Below are 26,487 nucleotides of genomic sequence, written 5' to 3'. Positions count from 1 at the left end.
TCTGTCTTGTCTTTTCCATGCCTGCCATCAGCCCCCTAGCAGCCTGGTAAGTGCTCCTGCCCGCCCCTCCCCCCCCCCCCCCCCCGGCCTTCCCAGCGGAAACGGACGCATGTCTGTCTGTGCACGGCTTAGCAATCCACACAACAGGGAGAACAGCCTGCAGCTCGTGGTGCGACGGGCCTCTCCCCTCCAGCCTCTTCCCCGACGCGCGGTCGTCCGCGCTTTCCTGTTCCCGATCCCTCGCTGCACGCCGCGGGTTTCCCGCGGTGTCGCTCCGCCGCTAGAGGGGCCGAAGCCTCTTTGATTTGGTGGGCCCTCGCTGGAACCTCAGCTCTGCTGAAACGTCGCTAATCTCTTATGATGTGACAGGCCAGGGCGAGGGCGAGGGCGAGAGCGGTGTCACGGCAGGGCAGGGCGGAATGGCTTGTGCCTCTCCTGCGACCTTGTGTTAGCGGCCTCTTTTCCGGAGTGGCGGGTAACACACTGCGTGCGGTGTAGCAGAGCCAGATCCTGGTCCTGGTCCTGGAGGTCCGCTCTCCAGGTTTGTGCTGCAGCCCAGCTCTCAGTTACCCAGCTGACCGCGCCTTCATTGATTAAGTCAAAGGATGCATTTGGACAGTTTCGACTGCTTCCAGCCCCGAAAGATGTCGGAGGCTGCCTTTTATCTCCCGCATCGCCCGCGTGAAGCAAAATCCCAAGCGCTCCAACGGAAGGAAATATCTCAGACGGTCCGATCAGGGAGCCTTCGATGAAGGCCTTGAGTAGGTCATGGAGCTCGACTGGATTGAGACCCAGCAGGGGTGTGGGCCTTCTGGCCCAGCCTCTCCTGGGTACCTGATTGGACTCTGCGGTGGAGCAAATACTTTGTTTCCTTGGACCCTTCCCAAGGTTCTCATCTGCTCACAAACCTGGGAAAATACACGCAGACTGATTAAAAAAAAATCAACTCCCAGCTTTGGGAGCTGCTTTAAAGAGGCAAAATTAATCCCGTTAAGTCAGATGAAGTCAGTATAAAAACAAAGGGGATCAGTTTATACCTGCAGGGGCGACACTATACTTTGAAAAAGACGCCATCCTTCGGATGAGATGTAAAACTGATGTCCCGATTCTCCTTAGTCATTACAAATCCCAGGAGATTTCTTGAAAAGAGTAGGGGTGTTACCCCGGTGTCCTGACCAAATTCCCCCCTGGTCTTTACCCATCATGGCCTCCTAATAATCCCCATCTCTGAACTGGCTTCATCACTCTGCTCTCCTCCTCACTGAGAGCTGGTGTGGGGTGAGAGTACTGGAGCATCATCCAGGTGGGGCTGCACACTGGTGGTGGTGGAGGGGATCCCCATTACCTGTAAAGCGCTTTGAGTGGGGTGTCCAGAAAAGCGCAATATAAGTGTAAGGATTATTATTAATTGATCTAAGAAGTTGCTTCATTGGAATGTTTGCAATTTGTTCCGAGTCACAAGTTTGGGATTTTATTTCACTTACCAAATACAGTGGCTAAAGTGGCGACATGTTTAGGAGCTGGGAACGGACAGTTCAAATGAATCTTCTTCTTCTTAAGACGCTGAAGGGCTTGATGGTGTCACTGAGGGCTCAGCTGGTGTATGGGACACCAGGGCCAGGACTGTGAACCTCTGGTCTTAGCGATGCAGGGTGACGTCACTGGAACAGGAGGGGAAAAAAAACCCTTGCTGGTTTTGTACGAACGGGAAGGTCGGGATCAAGGGTGCGAGTCTGAGGTTTGAGGCAGTGGAAGAGGGACTGGGATTTGGGGGTGGAGGTTAGCCACTTCGGTTTCAGATCCCACGTCAGGGCTCATGCTGCTGCTGCGACAGGACAGCTCTCTAATCCCGAGCCCCGGAGAGAGACCAGTCTCGTCCAGCACCGCACTCGATGTCCCGTTCCCCTAAAAGAGACTGCCGGGAAGGCCCATCGCCCTCCAACAGCCTCCTCCTCCCTTCCCTCCACCTTAAAAAAGACATGCATTCCAAAGGCGCCACTTCCTTGTTTGCGCGTGCTCTCATTTGCATTGGTCTGGCGTCAGGAATGCGGTCAGATTTTAATAACTTGCAAAAGCGTTCCGTTCGCGTGGCATCAGATTTGCAAAGCACGGCGGGGGGAGTTTGTGGTTTTTGCTCTTCCTGCAACATTTGCAGGTTGGTGTGCTCGCGCTTGAATCCTCAGAAAACAGTGGTGCACAGTTCCAGCAGCCCTATCACCCTGCAGCTCCCAGCTGGCAGCCCCACTGGAGCTCAGCAGGTGGGAGCCTGGTCAGTACCTGGATGGGAGACTCCTGGGAAAAACTAAGGTTGCTGCTGGAAGAGGTGTTAGTGGGGCCAGCAGGGGGCGCCCCGGTATAGTGACGGGGACACTATACTGTAAAAAGTTGCCGTCCTTCGGATTAAAAAAATCCCAGGGTGTTTCTTGAAAAGAGTAGGGGTGTAACTCCGGCGTCCTGGCCAAATTTCCCATTGGCCCTTACCAATCATGGCCTCCTGTTAGTAGTGTTAGTAGTTAGTAGGGCCAGCAGGGGGTGCTCACCCTGCGGTACATGTGGGTGCTAATGCCCCAGTACAGTGACGGGGATACCATACTGTAAACAGGCGCCGTCCTTCGGGTGAGACGTATAACCGAGGGGTCCTGACTCTTGAGTCCCCATCACCTGTAAAGCACTTTGAGTGGAGTGTCCAGAAAAGCGCTATATAAGTGTAAGCAATTCTAATGACTAGGAATTCCAGCCCTGGAGGGGGGAGGGGCCCTTCACAGCTGTATTGAACACGGAGGGAGAGCCTGCTTGGCCCAGGCTAATACTGAGCTAGAGCTTTTGCTTCTGCATCTTTGCCTGTTAACAAATTCACGTGCCGTCTTAGTTTGCTTTTCGTTTTTCCTGTTTCACCTGCTGTCAACTACTGCCCAGCTGCTTTCCACGTTGCATGGAATCGAACAATTCTTGCATGCCCTTCTGTTTCCATGCTTTGCCGTTATTTTCTACTTGAGGAGCATGATCTTTTATCACGTGGTCCGTTATGATCTATGCAAGAATTACTCGCAGGGACGTGCGCCGTTCTGTGTGGTTTGTGCCGAACCGAGCTCGTCAGTGCATGAGCCTTGCTGAAGATGAGCTCAAGTATCCCCAGGTGCTTATCGCCGCTTAACTCCATTTAACTCAACAGGACGTCTGAGTTGTCGCTGTGCCCCTGGGCTGTGCCACAGAGCGCTGTCCAGGGTGCTGACGTGGTGTGGCCGAGCGCGGTGCGCTGTTGATGGTCTCTCTCCCTCTGTCTCCCAGGTTGAGCAGCCTCTCGATGGGAGACTCTGATCGCAGGAATTCATCTGGCCACCAGAGGGAGTCGCTGTCCGACTGCGCCACTGAGAACACAGGTCTGGAGGCCATGGCAACATAACTGGCTGGATACGTCCAGAGTGAATATGATCAATGATCAGTGAATGGGGAGGGGCAAAATCAAGCCCATTTGGTCCCTTGCTTTCTGGTGTTGGGTAGAGGATACGGACGGATGTTTTCAACCAGCATGCACTGCAGTGAAGTCATGCGAAGTAAAACAAACTTTTGCTTAAAGTGTGCAGGAAAAGGGATTCCCTCACAGTTTCTATAGACAGATGCGTGCGTGAGACGGATGGATGCTAAAGGCAAATGCATTAGAGTTCGGGGTTAGGGTTGGATTACATCTTCCGAGGCCAATTGTCGGGAGTGAAATTAGAATGGAAGCAAGAACCCTCGTTTGAACTCGGTCCTTGCACTCTTGTCCTCAAGCAGCGCCCCTGGTTCTGCCCAGAGGCCCTTGAGGATGGGTGTCAAGTCACTTCACTGACCTCTTTATTCAAAGCAACCTGCAAAGGAAAAGGGGAGAGCTGTAGCACTGCCTCATCCAGATAGGCGAAGGCCCTCTCGCGGGATAACACATCGCCAAGTAACGAGCTCATCGCGTTTAACCACCAGATGGCGCCAAACCCAGCGCATTCCTCCCGAGCCGCTAACCCACGCTTGCCGTCTTTGCCCGATGCAGGTTTGGTCCAGCGGTGCGTGATCGTGCAGCGGGACCAGCTGGGATTCGGGTTCACGGTGTGCGGAGAGAGGATCAAGCTGGTGCAGAATGTCAGACCAGGTACAGGGCTCTCTGCTGCCTTCGGTAAACAAAACCCTGGAAGGGCGCTATGGGTTGTGAGTCACACCTTTTCCCGTACTTGGCTCCCCAGCAAGAGCTGGTTTCCATCCGAAGCCCGAAACTTCATTTCTGGACAGCCTGTAGAAATCTTGCACAAAAGCCATAGAGGCTTCAACGTCAACAATAATGAAATCCCCCCTCATTGAAGATGCCATTTTGTGAGGAGAAGCCTGGTCTTCAGAGCGCAGGAAGTGTTATAGAATCCTTTCATGTTAACTGACTATTGACAATTTATTTTACTTATTGTTTATTTTCTGTTATTTACTTGCTTGGCCTCTCTTAAGTTCAAACCATTGAAAGAGGAGACATGAGATGAGAGGTAGGCGCAGCTGCCCTGAGGGGCTTCTGAGGACTGGGAAGACGCGAAGCTTGTGTCCCATTGAGACCATTGCCGAAAGGTGATGATGGCTGTGTGCAGGATCATATTCCGAAAAATCTAGTGATTGGCAAATATAAGTTTGTCCTTTTCCAGTGAGTTAGGTTTCCAGTTTTTGCAGTACAACACAGGTGTTTGTATTGTATCGTCTCATGCCTAGAACTTGCACAGGGCACCAGTGGCACAGGGTCGGGCATGGGTGGACCCTGTCCCAGTCTGATACCACTTTTGTTTGCTCTGGTAGGAGGTGCGGCGGTGAAGGCAGGGGTCCAGGAAGGGGACCGAATCATCAAGGTAAGGAGATGAGTAAGAATCAGGACTTTTTGGGGGATGACTCCAGAAGAAGGAGTGGGGGAGTTAGGAAGTGTTATTACTTTTACATTAAAAAAAAGTATATAAGAGGTATATAAATACTTCTGAAGGAGGGATCCCTGTTTGAAATGTCGTTTCCAGAGCTCGTTTCTTTCTGCAGGTCAATGGATCCCTGGTGTCCTCGATGTCTCATCAGGAAGTAGTGAAGCTGATCAAATGTAAGTCGACACTGTCCCATCTCGCAAGAGATGCCCCGCAGGGCACATGGCCTCCTGAAGCTGAAGCTGTGTTCTTTTACTGTCCTAGCTGGCACCTATGTGGCGCTCACGTTGCAAGGCCCCACCCCCTCCAACGCCTCACTTCCTCTCCAGCCCCTGCCGACGGACACTTCGCCCAATCACAGGGCAGCGCCAGGGGGCGTGGCACCTCCGCCCCCCCTCCCCCCAGCTCCAGCTTCGGTGAGCCTTACCTCATCTCAGCGCATCACCGGGCCCAGACCCCTGCAGGTAACGTATCACAGCTCCAGCAGTGATCCAGTGGAGAGTTAACTCTTCCTGTGTACATTAAAAAAACACAGATATCTTATATGCTTTTTGACCACGTTTCCTGGTGGGCTGGTGTCCCATCCAGGATGTACCCTATCTAAGGCCTTGTTGTTTGCCGGGACAGGCTCCGGGCTCCGGCTCCCCTGCGACCGTGAATTGGATGAAGTATTAAACGGATGGATTGCTGGATGCAAGCTGATCACAGACTCGAAACGTTTATCCCGGGATCAGTGCTTTTGCGTGATTTTCTGGCTTGCTGATTTAACTCCGCTCTAAGCGTTTGCATCTCCTTGGATTATGGAAGCTAAGCACGCTTTTGGCACAGCTTCTGGAATCTCCAGATTCCCTCGCCCGCCAACATGGACCTTCTCTGACATTACTACTACTAAGTTATTCATTATTAATAATATTCTTTAGATAGATAGATACTTTATTGATCCCGTGAGGGAAATTGCAGTGCAACAGCAGCTTTACACAGACAACACAGCCACAGTGTAACGAATGATACAATAATAATAATAGTACAATACATACAATACAATCAGTACAGTGAGGGGTGCACTAAAAGAGTTACTCACAGCCCGGACACACAAAGAACAAACTAGAACAGAACAGTACGCAGAAAAATCGTATCACACATATGAATATAAATATAGATGTAAATATAGATTTAGATATAAATATAAATGTATTGCACGGGTCCCTGGCATATATTGCACAAAAACCGGTTGTAAACGGGAAAAGAAAGAGAACAGATGTAGCAGTAGATGTGTAGATGCGTTCAGTCCAGAAACAGGTCACTGTCGCTGTTGCCTCTGCCCAGACACACAGTGGATGTGTTGTACAGTCTTATGGCAGAAGGCAAGAATGACCTCCTGTAGCGCTCCCTGTCGCACCGTGGATGAATCAGTCTATTGCTGAACGTGCTCTTCATTTCTACAAGCCTGTCATAGAGGGGATGGGAGAAGTTGTCCATGATGGCCTCTAGTTTGGACACCATTCTCCTCTCAGCCCCTACCTCCAAGGGGTCCAGGCCAGACCCAATGACAGAGCTTGCTCTCCCGATGAGCTTGTTCAGCCTTTTAGAATCCACTGCTCTAATCCCAGGGCCCCAGCATACCACTGCGTAGAAAATGGCGCTTTATATCTGACATCTTCAAGAGTAGTTTCACAAACTGATGTACTGTAAGAAGAAAAGGAAGGAGAGTGGATAAAACAAGTAGCACAGTTAAAAACAAGGGATCAGAAAAGCAGTAGAAGATGCGAAGGGACAGACATTGATTTAAGTAAAAGCCTTTCGGAAAGAAGAAGGTTTTGAGTCTGGATTTGAAAGTGCTCGGGGAAGGTGACTCTCTGATATCCTTAGGGCTAGAATTCCAAAGCTTTGGAGCATAGCAGGAGAAGGCACCCGTAGTACATAGAAGGGCAGACAGGAGTCAGGTGAACAGCAGTTGCGCGATGGGGAATAGACAGATACTAATTCAGACAGATATTAATTCAGACAGGTACCAAGCCACATAGAGCCTTACAGGTGAGCGAGAGGATTTTGAAGTCGACATGAAACCTGACAGGAAGCCCCTGCAAGGACTCCATGATGGGAGTCATGTGATCGCTTGCACTAGAACTGGTCAGGATTCTGGAATTCCGGGGAGTTGTCTGCTGCTTGGCCCCATGGAGGTTTGCCGATTTGGAGTGGATTTCAAAAGGCTTGGGGTGCAATCTGACATCGCATGGTACCCCTGTTGTAGCCGCTGAGCTTTATTTGAGGCATTCTTTCGTAGAACAGGGTAAGGAGGGTAGGGGTATCGATGACAGTGGGGCTCTTGCAGGGGACGTGTGCATGGAGAACAATTTTAGATCAGTGAAATTTGTCTCGGGAGAAGCAAAGCAGGGTTGGGCCCTAGTGAGCGATGGAGCGGGTCGCGTCAAGAGGGAATTTAGGTTTGCAGCTGGAAGCGATGCGAGCTGGGAACGTGCTCGGCGATGCGTCCTGAGAAGGGTGTCTGGTGCCTTCCGTCTTCTAATATACACATCTCCGGAGAAAGCCCCTAATTCTTTAACGCACTGTAAACAGGAAGAGCTTGTCATCCCTGGTCGTCTGGCTTTTAAACGCCCAAACTGTACTAATTTAAACATGTCATTTCTCCAGACCAGAGCACTAGCAATAGGGAAATAAATCTTTATATTAGAGCCCTGCTACACCCTGTACTTGTCTCCATAAAAAAAAATTGTGTGTTGTGTTGTATTTGTTTTCTGTATGTAAAATTCAGGGAATGGCAAAAATCCAGTTGTCTTGGAAAAGGAAGGCGTATCAGTCACATACTATTTTTGAGCTTGCCTTGGTTTCCAGATAAAGTGTCCCCTCTAGTGGCCATTAGGCAGCATAACGTTATGACTGAATCAGATGAACACAGTTAAGTGCAAGGCTGGGGTATAGATGCTGAGTTAAGATAAGATTTTATTGTCCCCTGGGGTAATTTTGCATGGACACACAGCACTCCTGTACATTTAAATAGAATGCAAACAAAAAAAGAGAAAAAAAAGGAAGAAAAAAACATTGCAAGTGATTTTCTTACAAAAAAATAATAATAACATTGCACATCTCTCTATTGCACGTGTATAACACATAACAACACGTAACGTTTATAACACGTCCCAAAACACATTGCACTCAAGTGGGGTGTAAGAGTCAAAAGTGTGTTTATCCTTGACATTTGTGTTGACAGCTTAGAGTTACGGCACTGTAGGACACACAAAGCACAGCACCACCTTTTTCTTTCAATCGCAACGAGCAAAACTGGGCCCTATTTCCCGCAGCAGATGTTTTGTAGTATAGACGGACTTGAACCCTGCATCTACGCTCATGTTCTGATGTGTCGTCGCTTTTAGGCCTCAAGCAGGCACTCTTGAGCAATCCTTGTCGTTTCCCTTTAGGACCCCGAGGTGCAGAAACACGCCACTCAGATTCTGAAGAAGATGCTGCAGCAGGAGGAGGCAGAATTACAGGTGAGGTTGAACCAGCTCCTTCAACTCCAGTGCTAACGGCTCCAGGACTTCACCTGTGGTCAAGGGCTTTGAGAAGCCGATGGCCGAGAAAACATTATGATACTTTACACAGGATAATCGAGAGAAAGTGCAGTAGATCTGCGAAGTGATTTGCTTCCTTCTTTAGTTTTCATGTGGAACAGGAAGCATATGAGCTTGCTGTGCTTCTTTTCTTGTGTCATTTTCAAATGCTGAGAGAATGGAGAACAGATGTATAGTAAAGCTTTTTTGCGGCAGGGGGGGAGTTCATAACAAACATTCAGTAGAAATACAAGCCCCCCTTCCAAACAATGGCTATGTCTGTAGCGCAGGGGTCCCCAGTCCCGGTCCTGCAGGGGGCGCTGTGTCTACAGCGGGTGTCCCCAGTCCTGGTCCTGGAGGGGGCGCTGTGTCTACAGCGGGTGTCCCCAGTCCCGGTCCTGCAGGGGGCGCTGTGTCTACAGCGGGTGTCCCCAGTCCCGGTCCTGGAGGGGGCGCTGTGTCTACAGCGGGTGTCCCCAGTCCCGGTCCTGCAGGGGGCGCTGTGTCTACAGCGGGGGTCCCCGGTCCTTGTCCTGGACGGGGTGCTGGCTGTGCAGATTTTGCAGCGCCAACCCCTGAACAGCTGGTAATCCGGTCCAGTTAAACCACTAATGAACTGATGAATTACACATAAACACACCAGTTCTCCCCTGCTGAGGACTGGGGACCCCCCTCTAATGTCTCTTTATGGTCAAGCGCTCATCCCTCAAACCTGCAGCAGGACGTGTTGGGGGGGGGGTGGCGGTATCCTGTCAATGATCCGAAGTTCGAATCTCGCTCGGGGCCCCTCGCAGCCCTCTGATGACCCCCTGCCTCTCTTCCTCAGGCCCTCCTGGAGGAGCAGTCCCGAAACCCCTCCCCGTCCCTGGAGGAGCGCATCGAGAGCGCGCAGAGGCGGGCCCACCAGGTCCGAGTCAAGATCCAGCAGGACCTGGTAAGAGCACCCTGCACTGCTTCAGAGTCCAGATGCCGAAGGGAAATAGCCTGCGTTTAGTTTAGAAACGTAGCACAGTGTCATAAGGCAATGAGCCCTTGTCCATGTCGCATTGCTCGTCCCCGATCAAGTCACTTTCTGATCCAAGCGCCTACGATCCTAGAGCTGTGTGCTTGTCACATTCACACTGCAAGATCCAGCTTCTGTCCTTTATATGTCAGATACTTTGTTCTTACCGTGTGCTATGTATTTCACGCAGCTGAAATAGCTCAGTTGGAAGAGCGTTAGAGTGAAGATCTAAAGGTCCCTGGTTCAATCCCAGGTTTAGGCATTTTGCCAGCAGCCATATCACCCTGCAGCTCCCAGCTGGCAGCCCCACTGGAGTTCAGCAGGTGTGAGCCTGGTCAGTCCCTGGATGGGAGACTCCTGGGAAAGTTCAGGTTGCTGCTGGAAGAGGTGTTATTGGGGCCAGTAGGGGGCGCTCACCCTGTGGTCTGTGTGGGTCCTAATGCCCCAGTATAGTGACGGGAACACTATACTGTAAAAAAGGCACTGTTCAGCGGATGAGTGTAAAACCGAGGTCCTGACTATCTGGGGTCATTAAAAATCTCAGGGGGTTTCTCGAAAAGACTAGGGGTGTTACGCTGGTGTCCCGGCTAAATCATTACCAATCATGGCCTCCTAATAATCCCCCTCTGGCTCTGCTCTCCTCCCCACTGAGAGCTGGTGTGTGGGGAGAGTACTGGAGCATCATCCAGGTGGGGCTGCACACTGGTGGTGGTGGAGGGGATCGCCATTACCTGTAAAGCACTTTGAGTGGAGTGTCCAGAAAAGTGCTATATAGATAGATAATACTTTATTAATCCCGTAGGGAAATTGACGATAAATATAAATATAAGTGTAAGCAATTATTATATTATTATTATTATTATTATTCAAATACTCAATATTTCCGACTTTATATTTCAAAGCGCAGGACCGAGGAGCTGTAGAAAGCAAGCTGGTGAAATCAAGCGCTGTATTAACGTGGAGCTACAGTAGGAGTTGCTCCTGTTAAAGCACGTTGAGCGAGTGTGCTCTTCATCCCTGTCTCGCGTCTTATTTGGAAGTTCTGGAAAGGACTATCAAATAAGACCATAAGACCGGCGGCGCCGCGAGGCTGTGGAGCTGCTGCTCCCGTCTCGGGCGCTGTCCTTATTTAAACATTTGTGCGGCGTGGGAGGGGAGGCTCGTTTGTTTATAAATGCCGGCGTTTTTTTTTTAAGTTGTATGTTATTTAACTAGTTGTTGTTGTTGTTGTTGTTGTTGTTGTTGTTGTTGTTGTTGCTGCTGTCCTGTGTTTATGTTTTGGGTGATTCCTTTAACGTCTTTGTATCGGAGCCCACATGCAAAGAAGCATTCCACTGCACTTGTGCACATGACAGATAAACCGAACTGGGAGCAGACGCCCAGTCGCTGGGCTCCCTCTCTCCCCATACATGGTGTCGCCAGGCTCTGCGTTTACTCTCTGCCTGCTGAGGTTTACGTTAACCCAGTTCGGCTCGAGACTCCGAGCTGCCTCCGGCCTGCAACAGGTTGAACTTCGGACGCTCCTGCCCCCCCCCACCCCCACCCCCTCTGCGACTTGACACGTTCCCGAAGGGAGGATTTAACCCCAGCCCCCTTCCCCTTTTTCCTTACTTTCCTCCATTATTGTCCCAGATGGGAAACGGCACACAACCCATTAACATGCGCGATGAGAAAGATGAATAAAAGACCCCATCCGTTGTCCAAATTAAGCAGGCTGATATCCATGGGAGTCAAGGGTTTTTGTCCGTCCTGATAATCGCTTTGAGCAAAGCTCCTCTGAAGCTTTTTTTTTTTAAATGAAGAAGTTCAGCTGTGGCTGGGCCAGCTAAGTAATCAGGAACAGAAACACTGAGTCAGGCGTGCCTTGCCTGTGCAGAAGGGTAAGAAAGGAGGAAATGGGATGACTGGGTGGGGGGGGGGGGTTGGAGATATAAAAGGCTTTGTTAATAGAAGTACCTTTTTTTTTTTGACCTGGACTTTTACCCTAGAAACAGCTAGAAACTACCCTGGCCGCAGGCAGTATGTGAATATCGGTCGTTGTAGGCCAGGGGGTGGGCAAGTACTGCCCGAGGATGTCGGCCTCTTGAGTTGTGGGTTCCTCTCCGCCGCCACGGCGACAGGTCTGCGGCCTGCGAGGGTGTTGTGCGACCGGCGTCGGCTGGCCAGTGATTTATTCAGCACTTCCTGGCGGAGCGCGACGGAGGTCGGGGCTGACACAGAAGCTGGGAAACCACACGTCGCCGGGGCGGGCAGTCTTTGAAAGTTTTTGGCTTTCCAGGCTTGGGCACGCGATTCGGTGACGCGATTCTTTGCCTTCGTTCGCCCTATCAACCCCAACCCCCCACCACCACCACCACTACCATTTCAAGTTCCTTCCTCTGAATTCTCGGCCACAGAAGCTGGCTTTCGCAGAAGAAAGCGAGCCGCGCCGCGGTGTGTAGAGGGGGCACCGTCGGCGGTGTTGTCGCGCCTCCGTCGGCTCGTAGCGCGCGGTTTTGTTTTTCTGTCGCCGCTCTCATCCGCCCGAAGACGTTGCTTTCACAAGACGGCGCGGCACCAAAGAGAGGCGGAAAGGAGCAACAGCTTGGAGCCGTCTTCTCGAAGCCGATTCCAGGCCAGGGTGGGGAGGTTAATAGTGCGCTCCCTGGTCACGTGATTCCTGGAGGGCTCCTGGGATACCACGTTCTTTTAGTCGGGAATATTCCATGAGCAAGGGAAAACGAACCTCGGACAGCTGGGCGGGTCGCTCGAGGAACGAGAGCAGGAGCGGGACGAGACGGGCAGCCGAGCTGGCGACCCGTCACGTTGTCAGCCCATGGTGACCGTTCCCCGGTCTCCCCGCGGGTTGATGGGCAGCGCCCCGCGGAGAGGCCCCTGGGCCGGCCCTGCTGCGTCACACCCTGCGTGCGATCCTGTCTTTCAGGAGGGCACGCGGTCCTGGTCCGAGTCCGGAGCCAGCTACCTGAGAGCCGGAGAAGGTGAGTGACCTGCGATAGGCGTGTGATCCTCCCTGTGGCGTGTTACATGCCAAGAGCCCAGACTGGGCTCAGTAATAGTGACGCTAGAATGAGCACAATTATGCCGAAGAGTAGCCTCTTACCGATATCAAGAATAAATTCTGAATATTAATAGTATGAATCTCCCTTATAGCTGGTTTTATATTGGGATATAACCTGCTCAGATGGAAATTAGACCTCTGTGGATGGGCATTGTCAAGCCTGATCAGATTCTCTTCCTTCTGCTGTCTTACTTTAGTTGTTTTCCTATAGCATGATTTGCTAGCCCAATATCTCAACAGGCTATCAGTCTGCCATAGGAAAGAAATCCTGATGCCTGGTTTCGTTCCGTTTTTTTTTGACAGGCCGGCTGTCTATGGATTCGCAAGATGGCGACTTTGAGGTGGGTGATCATCATTATTAGCTGATAAAATGTTGGGGATCCTGGGGCGATGGGTGGAGTGTGTATGTTCTCCCTGTGTTTGCCTGAGTTTCCTCCAGGTGCTCCCGTTTCCTCTCAAAGTACGCAGATATGCCTGTGGGTAAATTGGCTTCTGGGAAAATTGGCCCCGGTGTGAATGTGTGTGCGTGTTTGTGTCTGGGTGTCCTGTGATGATCTGGCGTCCTGTCCTGGGGGTATCCAGCCTTCTACCTGTGGCTTGCTGGGATAGGCTTCGGCTCTCCTGCGACCCTGTATTGCTTAAAGCAGTTACCCCAAAAGCACCCAGTGACTCAGGAAGAGGCAGCATGATCCTGCAGTCATGTTAAATATGTGCAACCTCCCCTCATATCTGATTTCTTTTTCATAGAATGTGCCATTTTGGAAAAAGGCAATAGCTCTAAGCTCAGCCTGAAGCTCCAGTCGTTTACTTTGTTCTTTGAGAAAATAACACTGCCCCAGTCAGCTAGACAAATCATCCAAGACCAAAACTGTAGCATTTTAAGAGTTATGGAACTATAGACCTTCAAAGCTTAATAATATTTGTTCTTTGTTCTTGAGCTGTGAAGTTTGCAAGGGGACCCAGTGTTCTTATAAAGAACCTTGTATTGGGTTATAAATGCACCTGCTTATAACGGCACTGACAAATTCCATCACGTGGACGTCTTCAGAATGAATGATGAAACGCAAACCTGAGACCCGGGTGACAACTATGTGGAAGTGCCTATAAAACCAAGAGCAGGAGACACTTCTTTACCCAAAGGGTGGTGGGAGTCTGGAACAAGATGTCCTGCCGTGTTATTGAAGCTGATACCCTGGCTTCTTAATGGAAAAAAAACAGCTTTGTGCAATCAATAAGCTACCCGGGTCGATGGGTTCCTCTCCTTCGTTGCTGTTAAAAACGTATTCTTTCGAGTGATGCATAACCAAGTGAACTGAACCTCCTTCTGATACAGTAACCTGAATGCGTTCACTGGATTGATTTTCTGGCGACTTATCGTTTTTTTAAATTTCTGTAGGGATTTGAGAGTCCCAGGTCATCCCCGTCTCTCTCAGCTCGGGCGTCCCAGCACCGGCGACAGGGATCCGAAACGATTTTCATGTCGGATCAGGTGAGGACCTTGTGGGCCATAACCAGTACCAGTACATATACCAGTAGAGGAGAAACACCACTTTAAAACATCACAAAGAAACTGTCAAGGGCTGATGGCTGAGTTCTGCACGTCACAGGGTGTTAGATTATTAGACAAGTGAACACAACAAGTCAACCGTGAATAAACAACGAGAATTGATTTCGCTAGGGTTCGAGACCCCAGATCATCGGCCCAGAGGAAGAGGAAGATGACGAAGATTCTCAAACACAGAACGAGGTATGGAGCTGGACCGTCTTAAAAATCAAGGTGTGATCTTTGATCATAGTTGGTTAGACCCACAACTATATCTTTGAAGTGTTTGACCGGGTGGCCTCCGTTGTGCAGAGATTATTTTGATTTATTTCATATGCTTCAGATGCTCGAGTTTCTCTTCAGCTAAACTGACTTGTTACTCTTGGAAGTTTCCTTTCTATGTTGAGCTGATTCTTTCTGCTGCTCTAATCTGGTCTGAACTCAGCTGGAACATATTTAAGATCTTTTTTTTAAAAAAATGCAGTTAATTTAAGCTTATATATATTTCAAAGTATATATTAGATGTCAGGTTGATTGGATCATTTCAATGAACAAATAACCGGAATCCCCTTAAGCAGTTTGCGTTGGACATTTAAACAAGTGCCAGAAAAACCCACTGAGGAATCTCTTAGGATTCCTGACTGTTTGTGCTTATGTGCTTTGTTTGTGTTTCGACCCCCTTTTCCCCCTCGTTTTTGTTTATCACTTGTCGTTTTTGTACCCCTTTGTGGGCATCTTCCCCTGTCTCTCCATGACTCCCTCCTTCCCTCGCAGATGGACGGGCCCTTCCAGGACATTGAGTTGCTCAAGTCTCGCCCTGCTCACATGACCGTCTTCATGAGGTACATCTTCAGCCAGCTGCTCGACCCCAACCCGCTGGTGAGTACACACCGTGACGCCCACTGGGGTCAATAACGATGAGCAGAGATCCAGACACACTGGGGATAATAACAGCGCTCACAATGAGCAGAGATCCAGACACACTGGGGTTTAATAACAGCGCTCACACTGAGTAGAGATCCCCAGACACACTGGGGTTAATAACAGCACTCACACTGAGCATAGATCCCCAACACTGGGGTTAATAACAGCACTCACACTGAGCATAGATCCCCAACACTGGGGTTAATAACAGCACTCACACTGAGCATAGATCCCCAACACTGGGGTTAATAACAGCACTCACACTGAGCATAGATCCCCAACACTGGGGTTAATAACAGCACTCACACTGAGCATAGATCCCCAACACTGGGGTTAATAACAGCACTCACACTGAGCATAGATCCCCAACACTGGGGTTAATAACAGCACTCACACTGAGCATAGATCCCCAACACTGGGGTTAATAACAGCGCTCACGCTGACCAGAGATCCAGACACACTGGGGATAATAACAGCGCTCACGCTGACCAGAGATCCAGACACACTGGGGATAATAACAGCGCTCACAATGAGCAGAGATCCAGACACACTGGGGTTAATAACAGCGCTCACACTGAGCAGAGACACAGACACACTGGGGTTAATAACAGCGCTCACACTGAGCAGAGATCCCCAGACACACTGGGGTTAACAACAGCGCTCACACTGAGCAGAGATCCCCAGACACACTGGGGATAATAACAGCGCTCACACTGAGCAGAGATCCCCAGACACACTGGGGATAATAACAGCGCTCACACTGAGCAGAGATCCAGACACACTGGGGATAATAACAGCACCTATGATGAATAGTGATCCACTAAATCCATTGTGAGATAGACTTTAGATTCCAGGCTGAGTCACTGAGTCATCTCGTGCCTGTATTCTAAGGAAGCGAGCCGCTATCCGAAGAGTTGCATTGTCTTATTTTTAACTTTCTCCCTGGCTGACTGCTGTTTCGTTTTCCCTCCTCTCCCCAAACCTCGGCAGCTGTTCTACCTGTCGGTGGAGGCCTACCTAAGTGCCAGTCCGAAAGACGCCCGACACATGGCGTCTCAGATCTACGCCAACTTCCTCGATAAAGAGGCGGTAAGCCGCGTCTCCGTCGTGTGTTCTGTCACGCCGAAGGGACGTTTGCGTTTCCATGCCACTGACGCATTTGGCTGCGTGGAAAGAGAGAAATGAAACTGACGCCAGCGCAGGACCGATGTGTGAAGGTTTTCGTTTTCAAGCCCCCTGTGTGCGTGCGGTCTCCCTGCAAGACGAGGGAAGTTTCTGCCACCCTGTTTTGACACGGTGCGGGGAGGGAGAATTTGTCTTCAAATCTGTTTTTGTCCACCCTGTGAATCTTAAACTTCTGCACAACTGTCCCTGGGTAAGATGACGATTAAAGGAAGGTTTGGGGGGAAGTTTCGGATAATAATAATAATAATAATAATAATAATAATTGCTAACACTTATATAGCACTTTTCTGGACATTCCACTCAAAGTGCATTACTGGAATTGGGTAGTCTCCTCCACCATCATCAGTGTGTCCCCCCACCCGGATGATGCTCCAGTACTCTCACCACACAGCAGCTCTCAGTGGGGAGGAGCAGAGTGATGAAGCCAGTTCAGAGATGGGGATTATTAGGAGGTTATGATTGGTAAAGGCCAATGGGAAATTTGGCCAGGATGCTGGGGTAACACCCCTATTCTTTTCAAGAAATGCCCTCGGTTTTACGTCTCATCTGAAGGACGGTGCCTTTTCCCTGTACAGTGTCCCTGTCACTATACTGGGGCATTAGGACCCACATAGACCACAGGATGAGCGCCCCCTATTGGCACCACTAACACAACTTCCAGCAGCAACATTAGTTTGTCCCAGGAGGTCTCCCAACCAGGTAGATTAATCACACCTGATTGATCCTTTGTGCATCATGGACTTCCACAGTCCTAGCCAGATCCAGTGTGCTTCACTGCCCTAGCATGCAGTTGTTTGTGCTGCTCTAATATGATTTTCACATCTTGGGTTGAGCAAAAAAGTGCAGTGTGTTCATCATTGTATTCCTGTAACCTTGACCTGAAACCAGCCCACAGGAAAAGCCTGCGAATTTTGACACGACTGCAAAGTAACGTCAAAAGACATTAGCTGGCAGAATAGAGGTGGACGCTGGCTCGAGTTGGTCTCCCAGAGTGCCAGATTGAAATAGCCTGCCGCTAAAAGAATCTCAGCCATATTGAAGGTGCAGGCTGTGCAGAGTTTCCCTTTGCCTGAATGAAAGAAAGAGTTTTTGGAGTTTTTTTTAAGGGAGCATCCCTACAATAAAGGAGTACTTCTTACTTTTTTACACAAAACATCAGGCCATCAATAAACTGCAAATACCCTGTACTTGTGCTTTTTATTAAGCTATTTTTTCATGTTTTGCAGCCTCTGAAAATCCGGGTATCCGACGACTTCATGGCAGATATAGGTAATTCATTTTATTTCCCCTGTAATGGAGCTTCGGAGCCAAGCGCAGCTGATTTAGATGTTTGATAGGAAATCCACCGGATGTACAAACGCATACTTGCTACAAAAACCACTGAAATCGACTCAAACGTGGCAAAATCAGCTTCTGTTTATCCCTATGTGCGCCGTTTTTTACACACACTGCTATACAGAGACGGTAAGTAGGCGACACTCTTCCGCTCTTTTTAGTTTTTAAGACGGACAATTTTTTATGTATTTGTGTTAAAAAAAGACCATTATCCTCAGATGGCCAATTTCAGGGACGGAGAAAAGCGCTGCTCCACTCTCTCTGGAGTTGTAAGAAACGGGGACAATCATGTGGCGTCTCTCTCTGTTCCTTCCTTCCTCCCAGACGGTCGCCTGCACGCTCAGGAGGACATCCGCGGGCCGCTGTCGGACATGCAGCTGCAGGTCCTTCCCGAAATCCAGGAGCAGATCCAGGACTACAGGTGAGTGGGGGCCCTCCGTCTGGGCCGAGATGCCCCTACCCCCAGACAGGTCTCCATCGCGCGATCCTTCAGAGCTCCCTTCGGCTGTAAGTGGAACTCCGTGGGTCTTCGACGTGCCTCTGTCCAGAACAATGACTCCCCGTAGTGGTGCCTCAAAGTCCTTTCTTGCTGTCTTTGGATTGAGAGGCTTGTAGCAGTCAAGCCACGAGATAGGCCCTGTTTATGTGTAGCCCCCAGTCAGTAGTAACCTTTATGTTCTTATCACTCTTCCCTCTTTCTGCATTCCAGACAAACCTGGGGCTCTCGTCGCCTGTCTCACTGATAAACCGTAGGGTCTACCCAGCCAGTTCCTCTCTCTGCCGAGTTCCCCCTCCGCAGCTCCCCGTCTGTTTATAACGCCAGTACTCTTGTAGGGCGGCACGGTGGCGCGGTTGTTGTCCTTGCTGCCTCGCAGCGCTGGGGCTCTGGGTTCGGTTCCTGGAGTGTGCTCTCTGTGTGGCGTTTGTGTGTTCTCCCCGGGTTTCCTCCCGCTGTCCAAAGAGATACGAGGAGGTTCATCTGCGAAAACAGGCCCCAGGTGTGAGTGCTTGTGCGTCTCTGTTTGGGCCTGTGTGTCTGCACTGTGATAGGCTGGTGTCCCTTGCGGGGTGAATCCTGCTTGACGCTTGTTTCTTGCCAGGATAGGCTCCTGACCCCCCCCCACCGACTGTATAAAGGGGGTTAGAAAATAGAGGGATAGAAATGCTCCTGTACTAATCCCAGTACGCGGAGATCTGTGTCTCTGTCCCCCAGCTCTTAGGATGTCAGTCCTTTGTCCCCAGCCATTGGTCCCCTACTGAAGCAGGAAAGGTTAGATGAGGAGACTATTAAGCCCGTCTTAATAGTCTTGAATGGGAGTCGGATAGCTACATGATCTCAAAATCACATTGAACCTTTTTTTTCCCCGAAAAAAGCTTTCATAGTGTGGGGAGTGACTCTCCTGTGTTATGTTCCCAGATGCTTTCATCATTTTGGATCTTAAAAGGTTCCCTGGAATGTTCCCTTGTTTTTCAGGCCCGTCAATATCGAGATCACGACACGTCTTCATCTTAATTCCTGACCTTTTCAGATCTGTCTTCACATTCGTGCGGTTTCCCGCCTTCAGAACGCGGCGACTCTCCTGGGGCTCCCGTTCTCGGCTCTCGTGTTCTGAAGGCCTATCTGGTTGGGGTCTGCAGATGAGGGGTGTACAGAGGGAGCTGGCGGGGGTGTCAGTGTCATTTATAGTCGCCTCTCTCGCAGGAATAAGCAGATGATCGGTCTGGGCTCCCTGTTCGGAGAGGGCGACCTGCAGCTGCTGGACGGAGATCCCGCCAAGGAGAAGCAGATCGTGGACCGCCAGGTCACGGCGCTCTGGGAGATACTGTGAGTGGCACACCTCTTTCAGTACCCTTCCTCACCACGACTTCACCACCCATTCTCAATACTTTGTTTTTCTTGACCAATTAACTGTTTGGCCATTGCGCCACGAGAGTCGGTCACAGGGCGCTGTCCGCTTGGTTTCAAACCTTAACTGAGCTTTGTTCAGAGGGCTTTGCCTCGCCAAGACTCGACCTTAAAAATGTGAGGCCTCTGTCACGGCGGCCCCGACTTCCCCCCTTTTCTTGACCTTGCTACCAGTCCAACACTCTGTGGGCATCTAGAGAAGAGTGCCATTTCTCTCTTCTTTCATTTGAACGTTTTTTGTTGTTGTTTTCAGGTCCAAGCATGAGGAGGATAGAAGGTAAGTTGGTCCCTGCCGTGCTCACAGTGCGTGGGTAGATGGGTCGTTACTGTTCTCCTTGTTATCATTTATTAATAATAGTGGTGTTGTCTGTCGTACTGTCGTCTGCTGTATGTGTGTGTCCCGAGACATTAGAGCCAATAAGAATTCCAATGTACGTGTACATGTGGCAATAAACTCTACTCTACTGCACTTGTACGCAATCCTCTGTGTTACAACACAAGACTGCAGGTGACTTTGGAATTTGAATGGTAGTCAATACGTGTAAATTGGGACCCTCGCAGAGAGAAAATAACTGCAAACTGGTAAAACTCTCTGTCTATATCTCTGTGCCAGATGCCAGGATACTCTGGGCTGGAAATGAAAATTCTGGGTCTTTCCTTTTGGACCGTGAGCTGCTTGGAATAAAATCAAAGTGTTGCACGCGAAGGACGACTCACGTTCCCGTCCTAGAAAAGCCCTGTCCTGAGTCTTGGTTCCTCACCCTGTGCTCTCTCTCTCTCTCTCCCCCCAGCGCTCCCATTGCCTCGGCCATCTTGCTGTACCTGCGACACGCTGGGATCAAGCTGAGGGACTCGCGAGTCTTCAGCATGCTGGACAAGTCCCAGGAGAAAGACAAATGGCTGCCCTTCTTTCCCAAAACCAAGAAGGTACTTCAGCAGGAAGCCAGCTGGGTGGGATGTCAGCGAGAGGGGAAGTCCGCTCCTCCCCCCAGCCTACTCAGTGCCTGAGCTCCTTCCAAGGAGGGAAATGTGTGGTCTCGCACTTCCTGCCACTTCCTGTGTCCCACATTTGCCCTCTTTCTCTTTACACACTTCCCAACTCCCTGTCCTCCCTGCCCCACACTTCTCCTCCTCGCCCTCTCTTCCCTTACGCAGCTGGGCTCTGGTGGATTTCCCAGAAGCGCGATCAGAAATATATCCCCCTGAGCCCCTTAGCCACCAGGGAAACGGGGAATAAGCAGCCATCAGACGGAAAGAAGGGAAAACGGAAGAGAGGAAAACTGAGCCACGGAATGTCAAGTTGACGCTCTTGACTTAGCCGAGACAACTCTCTTCTTTTCTTCTTCATCTGCGAGGACCCGAAAAAGAAACTCCCATACGACCACATTGGATTTTAACGCTTGATTAACACACCATTAAGCGATCACGTTGATTGAAAGGAAGAAAGGGGTTGTCCTACCAGCTAGCGGTAAGACGTCAGGTTCTCAGGCCAGGGCCTGATCACCCAGTCAGACCTGGTCCAGTGTAGAGGATCCTGAGCCACAGGCGACGCAGATAAATATCTGTGAATGAGCAGGTTGTGCGTTAGTGTGCCTCACCCCCAGCACCGTCTCCCCGCCTGGCCCACCACCTTGCTGTCCATCTCTTGCGGTCTCAGTCTCTCTCTCTCTCTCTCCCCAGCCCAACACGACCAAGAAGGAGCGGGAGAAGGAGAAGGACGCGGAGGAGAAGAAGCGGAACCCCATCCTGAAGTACATCGCCAAGCCCCGGAGCACCTCCCAGTCCAGTAAGAGCCCAGCCCGAGCCCCCAGCCCCCCTCTGCGCCTCTCCTTTGCTCAGAAGTCACGTCCTTTTGTTGCTTTGCGGCTGTTCCATTTTTTGAGTTTTTTTTTTTTTTAATTTCATCATGGATGTTTTTTTTTTCTTTTCTCTGCCTTTTCAGCCTTTCATGTTCCCTTGTCACCGACGGAAGGTAATCTTGTTTTAATTCATTGGCATCGCTTTCTTTTTGGGTTGCTTTTTTAAACATTTCAAAGGGCAAGGGGCACCCAGGGCAAGAAAGCCTTAGGCTTTGAGAAACCCAGAATTCCTTTCTAGTTTTAGGAGGAATGTGGGTAAACTAAAGCTTTTTAGAGTCTTTTATTTTCATCAGATCTGTATTTTACACAAAAGCTAATATATTTGTGCGAACTGAAGCAATAGGGGAAGATTAGTGCTTGAAATGGGCTGTTATTCTCTTCTCAGATACTGGCTAAGCCTTCATATGAAGTTATTAATCTTACTTTCAGATTGTAAAAAATTATAGGGGCACTGCCTTTTCCAAAAATGTGATCTGAAAATCATTTTTTTCTGAAGAATCTAATTCTAAAAGCAGCCTAGGTTTGGGAAAGCAGGTCATGTGTTTTCTCTCACGTTTGTACATTGCGGTTCGGCCTTTCCCGTTTCTTAAGCTGCCCCTTTTTTTTTCCCCCCGGGATGTTTGTAGTTCGTCCAGGCAGTGTTCGCAATATAATTCAGCAGTTTGAGAACAACCAGCACGAGGGGCTGGAGCCGGGGACCCAGAGACTGTCGACGGGGAGCCTGACCGAGGAGCTGCTGGAGGTCGAGAGGTGGGTACTCGCTCTGGACTGTGGGGCCTGACGTCGGGGGCACCTTCACAGAGCCTGAAGGCTGAGTTAACGGAGCTTGAGTCTAGAGACGGCCGGCGAAGGGGAGGGACAGGGTGACGACCCCTGATCCTTGAGGGCTGCTAGTGATTGGGTGAAAGGGGCCACGGCTTCTGACCCTCTGTGATAGCCAGCAACTGGGGGGGGACAGGGAGATGACCAGCGACAGGTGGACACCTGGAAAGAGATCACAGGCTCTGACCCTTGGGGACGGCCAGTGACTGGAGGCCAGCACTTGGGGGAGACGGTAACAGCTGGTACTTGGAGGAAGGGGTGATAGCCAGCAACCGTGGGACGGGGTGACATCTCCTGACCCTTGGGGACGGCCAGCGACTGGGGGACAGAGTGACGGCCTCTGACCCTCAGGGACGGCCAGCAACTGGCGGACAGGGTGATGGACAGACACTGGGGGAGAGAGCGAAGGCCCCTGACCCCCAGGGACGGCCAGCGACTGGGGGACAGGGTGATGGACAGACACTGGGGGAGAGAGCGAAGGCCCCTGACCCTCAGGGACGGCCAGCGACTGGGGGACAGGGTGATGGACAGACACTGGGGGAGAGAGCGAAGGCCCCTGACCCCCAGGGATGGCCAGCGACTGGGGGACAGGGTGATGGACAGACACTGGGGGAGAGAGCGAAGGCCCCTGACCCTCAGGGACGGCCAGCGACTGGGGGACAGGGTGATGGACAGACACTGGGGGAGAGAGCGAAGGCCCTTGACCCTCAGGGACGGCCAGCGACTGGGGGACAGGGTGATGGACAGACACTGGGGGACAGGGTGATGGACAGACACTGGGGGAGAGAGCGAAGGCCCCTGACCCTCAGGGACGGCCAGCGACTGGGGGACAGGGTGATGGACAGACACTGGGGGAGAGAGCGAAGGCCCCTGACCCCCAGGGACGGCCAGCGACTGGGGGACAGGGTGATGGACAGACGCTGGGGGAGAGAGTGAAGGCCCCTGACCCTCAGGGACGGCCAGCGACTGGGGGACAGGGTGATGGACAGACACTGGGGGACAGGGTGAAGGCCCCTGACCCCCAGGGACGGCCAGCGACTGGGGGGGGTGTCTCATATTGGACTCTTCGACGTTGACTTTCTCGTTCTGTCTCCGCTCTCTGTACGTCAGCCCGGGCGGCGGCGGGGTGAAGCTGGCCCGCTCGGAGTCGCTGAAGGCACAGGGCGAGGTGCGCAAGCCCCGGGTGGAAGTCGTGCCGCGCTCCCGGAGCGACGTGGACATGGACGACGCGGCCGAGGAGAGGGAGAGGGAGGGGGCCCGGCTGCACCAGTCCGCCTCCTCCTCTGCCTCCAGCCTCTCTGCCAGGTCAGCCGTCTGCCCTGCCCAGGCGTCTCTCCGGTCTCTCTGACTCCTCGTCCGTCTCTCTCCTTTCCTTTTCTCTGCTGTGCCTCCTTTTCCCTGTCACACCTTTCTCTTATCCTCTAGCTCCTTTTCCCTCTCTCTCCTTTTCTTTTCCCTGCTATGCCTCCTTTTCCCTGTCACACCTTTCTCTTATCCTCTACTTCCTCTTCCCTCTCTCTCCTTTCCTTTTCTCTGCTGCGCCTCCTTTCCCCTGTGGTGCCTTTTTCTTATTCTCCAGCTCATTTTCTCTTTCTCTGCTGTCTCTTTCCACTATCACGCCTCTCTTTCATCCTCTAGCTCCTGTTCCCTCACGCTCCTTTCCCTTCCTCCGCTGCGTCTCCTTTTCCGTCACACCTTGCTCCTTTCCTACCTCTCCTCTCTTCTTCACCTGCCCCCGCCCCCCCCGCCCGCTCGCCCCCCCCCCGCTGTGGTTTTCAGCTCTGTCCAGCCTGGCGCGGTCTTGCCGTTCTTTGACAGAAGGCGCTCACACCTGCCTGGTTTCCTCTTTTTCAGATCTCTGGAAAACCCCACTCCGCCGTACACTCCCAGGTCACGACGGAAGTAAGTGTTTTGTCACGTTAAACAACAGAGCTGTGCCCGGCGACCACCCCTTTTCCCAGTTTCACTGGCCCTGTTCCTCCTGCTTTCGTCACTGTGGAACTCTTGAGCCTGTGTAGCCAACCATGTACGAACCACTGACAAGCACTGCAAGGCAGCAGCAATTTGACAGCCTACGGGCTGTGATCTCTTTTCCATCTCTTGCTCTGCGGAGTCCTTTCTTTTACCCTGAGCAGAAGCAGATCACTGACGGTTTTACGGAGACTGAGCACAAAGAATTCCTGCCTTCCTGATTGTCCTCCTGCCTCGCATTGTGTTTTCACTAACCTGAAGTGTCTCGAGATGCCTGCGGGCCCCGAGAGCCGGAATCCAGCAGGTTTTCTAGATCTGTAAACGATGGAGGGCTCAAGGCAGCTCACTTACGCCAGCAGAGCCATATCCCCCTTTAGCTCCCAGCTGGCAGCCCCACTGGAGCTCAGCAGGTGTGAGACTGGCCAGTACCTGGATGGGAGACCTCCTGGGAAAACTAAGGATGCTGCTGGAAGAGGTGTTAGTGGGGCCAGCAGGGGGCGCTCACCCTGTAGTCCATGGGGGTCCCAATGCCCCAGTATAGTGACGGGGACACTATACTGTAAACGGGCGCCGTCCTTCGGATGAGATGTAAAACCGAGGTCCTGACTCTCTGTGGTCATTAAAAATCCCAGGGCGTTTCTCGAAAACAGTAGGGGTGTAACCCTGGCATCCTGGCCAAATTTCCCATTGGCCCTTACCAGTCATGGCCTCCTAATAATCCCTGTCTATGAATTGGCTTCATTACTCTGCTCTCCTCACTGATGGTGAGCGTTCTGGCGCACTATGGCTGCCGTCGCATCATACTGGTGGATGCTGCACACTGGTGGTGGTGGAGGGGAGTCCCCATTACCTGTAAAGCGCTTTGAGTGGAGTGTCCAGAAAAGCGCTATATAAGTGTAAGCAATTATTATTAATTATTACTTACGTCATGAGGAGCACAGCCCACCACCGCCATTTTCTGGGCCCAGGTCTCTGTGCAGCAGATTTGAATGTTCTTCGATTTGATTGCGGTAACACTGTTGCTCTGGCTTCTTGAGTGGTCATCGTGTTGTCATGTTGGGAGTTGGAAGTGTGCTGTAAAACGAATTGCCCCCACGGGACAGTGAAGCTCGAATTCAGCGGGACGACCAGTCGACATCACGCAAAGGGGGTGGGGGGGACCCCCATCTGGGGGCTGGCCGGCGCTTTTCTGACCTCTGCCACGTCCCTCCCGTCCCACAGAAGCATGGACTCTCCGGTCACCCTGTTCCCCGAGAACCTTCTCCCCAACCTCCCAGAGGACGACCCCGAAACCCAGAACTGGCAGCAGACGGTGGGGCCGGACGTCCTGTCCACGCTGGAGCCCCGAGAGATCGACCGGCAGGCCGTCATTTATGGTACGCCGATAGCCTCTTTGTCTACATGGAATTACTCGCATGGGGGGTGTGGTGTGAGTCTGCAAGTCGAGAAGTTTGGGGGGAAAAAACAAATCTGATGCTCTTCTCTAAACATTTCCCCATGTTTTGTTGTCTTTGGGAATAGTGGTCGCAGTTTCTAGATTTCTTACAGATGTGCTTACATATATAACCCCTGCAGTTCTCCCGGCCCCTGCCGGGATTCAATCCCAGTCGCTCATGGACTTCGAAATACACACAGCGCCACACTCTAGGCAGCAGATCACTCCTCCAAGCCAAAAGCCCACGTCCTCCACCACAGGAAAGTCCTACACGACACCAGGGACTAGTGCAGATCCCGGTCACTCGCAGGCTGGGCCACACCCTGGACTGCAGATAACTCGGCTAAGCCAAAAGCCCACGTCCTCCACCATAGTTTAGATTTCAGAAGGGGGCCCCATCACTTGTGTAACTCAGTGCGTGAACCCCGTTACACCAACAAACCTTAAAGTTTCGTTCCACCCTCAATAAACGACATCAGAGCTTCATCTAACTTCCTGTGACACAGTACTGCCAGTGTTTAGAAATGGACCATTTCGTTTCCATTCCCAACGTTGTACGGTTTAATCGCGTCAGAACCCCCCTGCCGGGGTCGGATTCGGGTTTGAAAAGGAACACGCAGTACCTCGAAGCAAAACCAGTACCGGGTTATTTGAACTGGGTTTTCCTGTGAAAGCGGAACCACTGACTGTTCCCGTTTAATTTCCCCAGAGCTGTTCACGACAGAATCCTCGCACCTGCGGACGCTGCGGGTTCTCGATCAGGTGTTCCTGCAGAAGATGAAGGGCGTTTTAAACCAGGAGGAGCTCGGCTGCATCTTCCCCAACCTGCCAGAAGTCTTGGAAGCGCACTGTGAGTGAATAGTCCGGGTGAATAGTAAAAAGCAGAGACAGACCTGGGAACGTTGTTTTGGGTCCCTTGGTATGGGGGAGAAGGGCCTTGTTGGTGGATAGCTGAACATGCTAA

General features: G+C 51.3%; 1 protein-coding gene across 7 annotated transcripts in view; it reads left to right on the top strand.

Annotated features, from left to right (window-relative positions):
* The window catches only part of arhgef11 (Rho guanine nucleotide exchange factor 11), a 56,828-nt gene that overhangs the window by 15,344 nt on the left and 14,997 nt on the right, over window positions 1–26,487 (top strand). For 5 of the 7 annotated variants that reach the window (XM_088634043.1, XM_088634048.1, XM_088634040.1 and 2 more), the window contains 26 exons: window positions 32–46; window positions 3,289–3,380; window positions 4,025–4,123; window positions 4,804–4,853; window positions 5,032–5,089; window positions 5,178–5,377; window positions 8,351–8,422; window positions 9,309–9,416; window positions 12,409–12,463; window positions 12,847–12,884; window positions 13,940–14,032; window positions 14,222–14,290; window positions 14,861–14,965; window positions 16,001–16,099; window positions 17,422–17,464; window positions 17,855–17,951; window positions 19,233–19,355; window positions 19,690–19,713; window positions 20,228–20,363; window positions 21,117–21,222; window positions 21,379–21,408; window positions 21,922–22,045; window positions 23,228–23,422; window positions 23,972–24,019; window positions 25,310–25,464; window positions 26,233–26,373. In XM_088634043.1, coding sequence (XP_088490169.1) covers window positions 32–46; window positions 3,289–3,380; window positions 4,025–4,123; window positions 4,804–4,853; window positions 5,032–5,089; window positions 5,178–5,377; window positions 8,351–8,422; window positions 9,309–9,416; window positions 12,409–12,463; window positions 12,847–12,884; window positions 13,940–14,032; window positions 14,222–14,290; window positions 14,861–14,965; window positions 16,001–16,099; window positions 17,422–17,464; window positions 17,855–17,951; window positions 19,233–19,355; window positions 19,690–19,713; window positions 20,228–20,363; window positions 21,117–21,222; window positions 21,379–21,408; window positions 21,922–22,045; window positions 23,228–23,422; window positions 23,972–24,019; window positions 25,310–25,464; window positions 26,233–26,373 — 2,375 coding nt within the window. The remainder of the gene's footprint in view (window positions 1–31; window positions 47–3,288; window positions 3,381–4,024; window positions 4,124–4,803; window positions 4,854–5,031; window positions 5,090–5,177; window positions 5,378–8,350; window positions 8,423–9,308; window positions 9,417–12,408; window positions 12,464–12,846; window positions 12,885–13,939; window positions 14,033–14,221; window positions 14,291–14,860; window positions 14,966–16,000; window positions 16,100–17,421; window positions 17,465–17,854; window positions 17,952–19,232; window positions 19,356–19,689; window positions 19,714–20,227; window positions 20,364–21,116; window positions 21,223–21,378; window positions 21,409–21,921; window positions 22,046–23,227; window positions 23,423–23,971; window positions 24,020–25,309; window positions 25,465–26,232; window positions 26,374–26,487) is intronic. The other 2 variants (XM_088634044.1, XM_088634042.1) reach the window with 2 other exon arrangements.

Source organism: Lepisosteus platostomus, chromosome 6 (assembly GCF_059453375.1).
Source record: "Lepisosteus platostomus isolate fLepPlt1 chromosome 6, fLepPlt1.hap1, whole genome shotgun sequence".
Lineage (NCBI taxonomy): Eukaryota > Metazoa > Chordata > Actinopteri > Semionotiformes > Lepisosteidae > Lepisosteus > Lepisosteus platostomus.
This window is presented reverse-complemented; position numbering and strand designations above follow the sequence as displayed.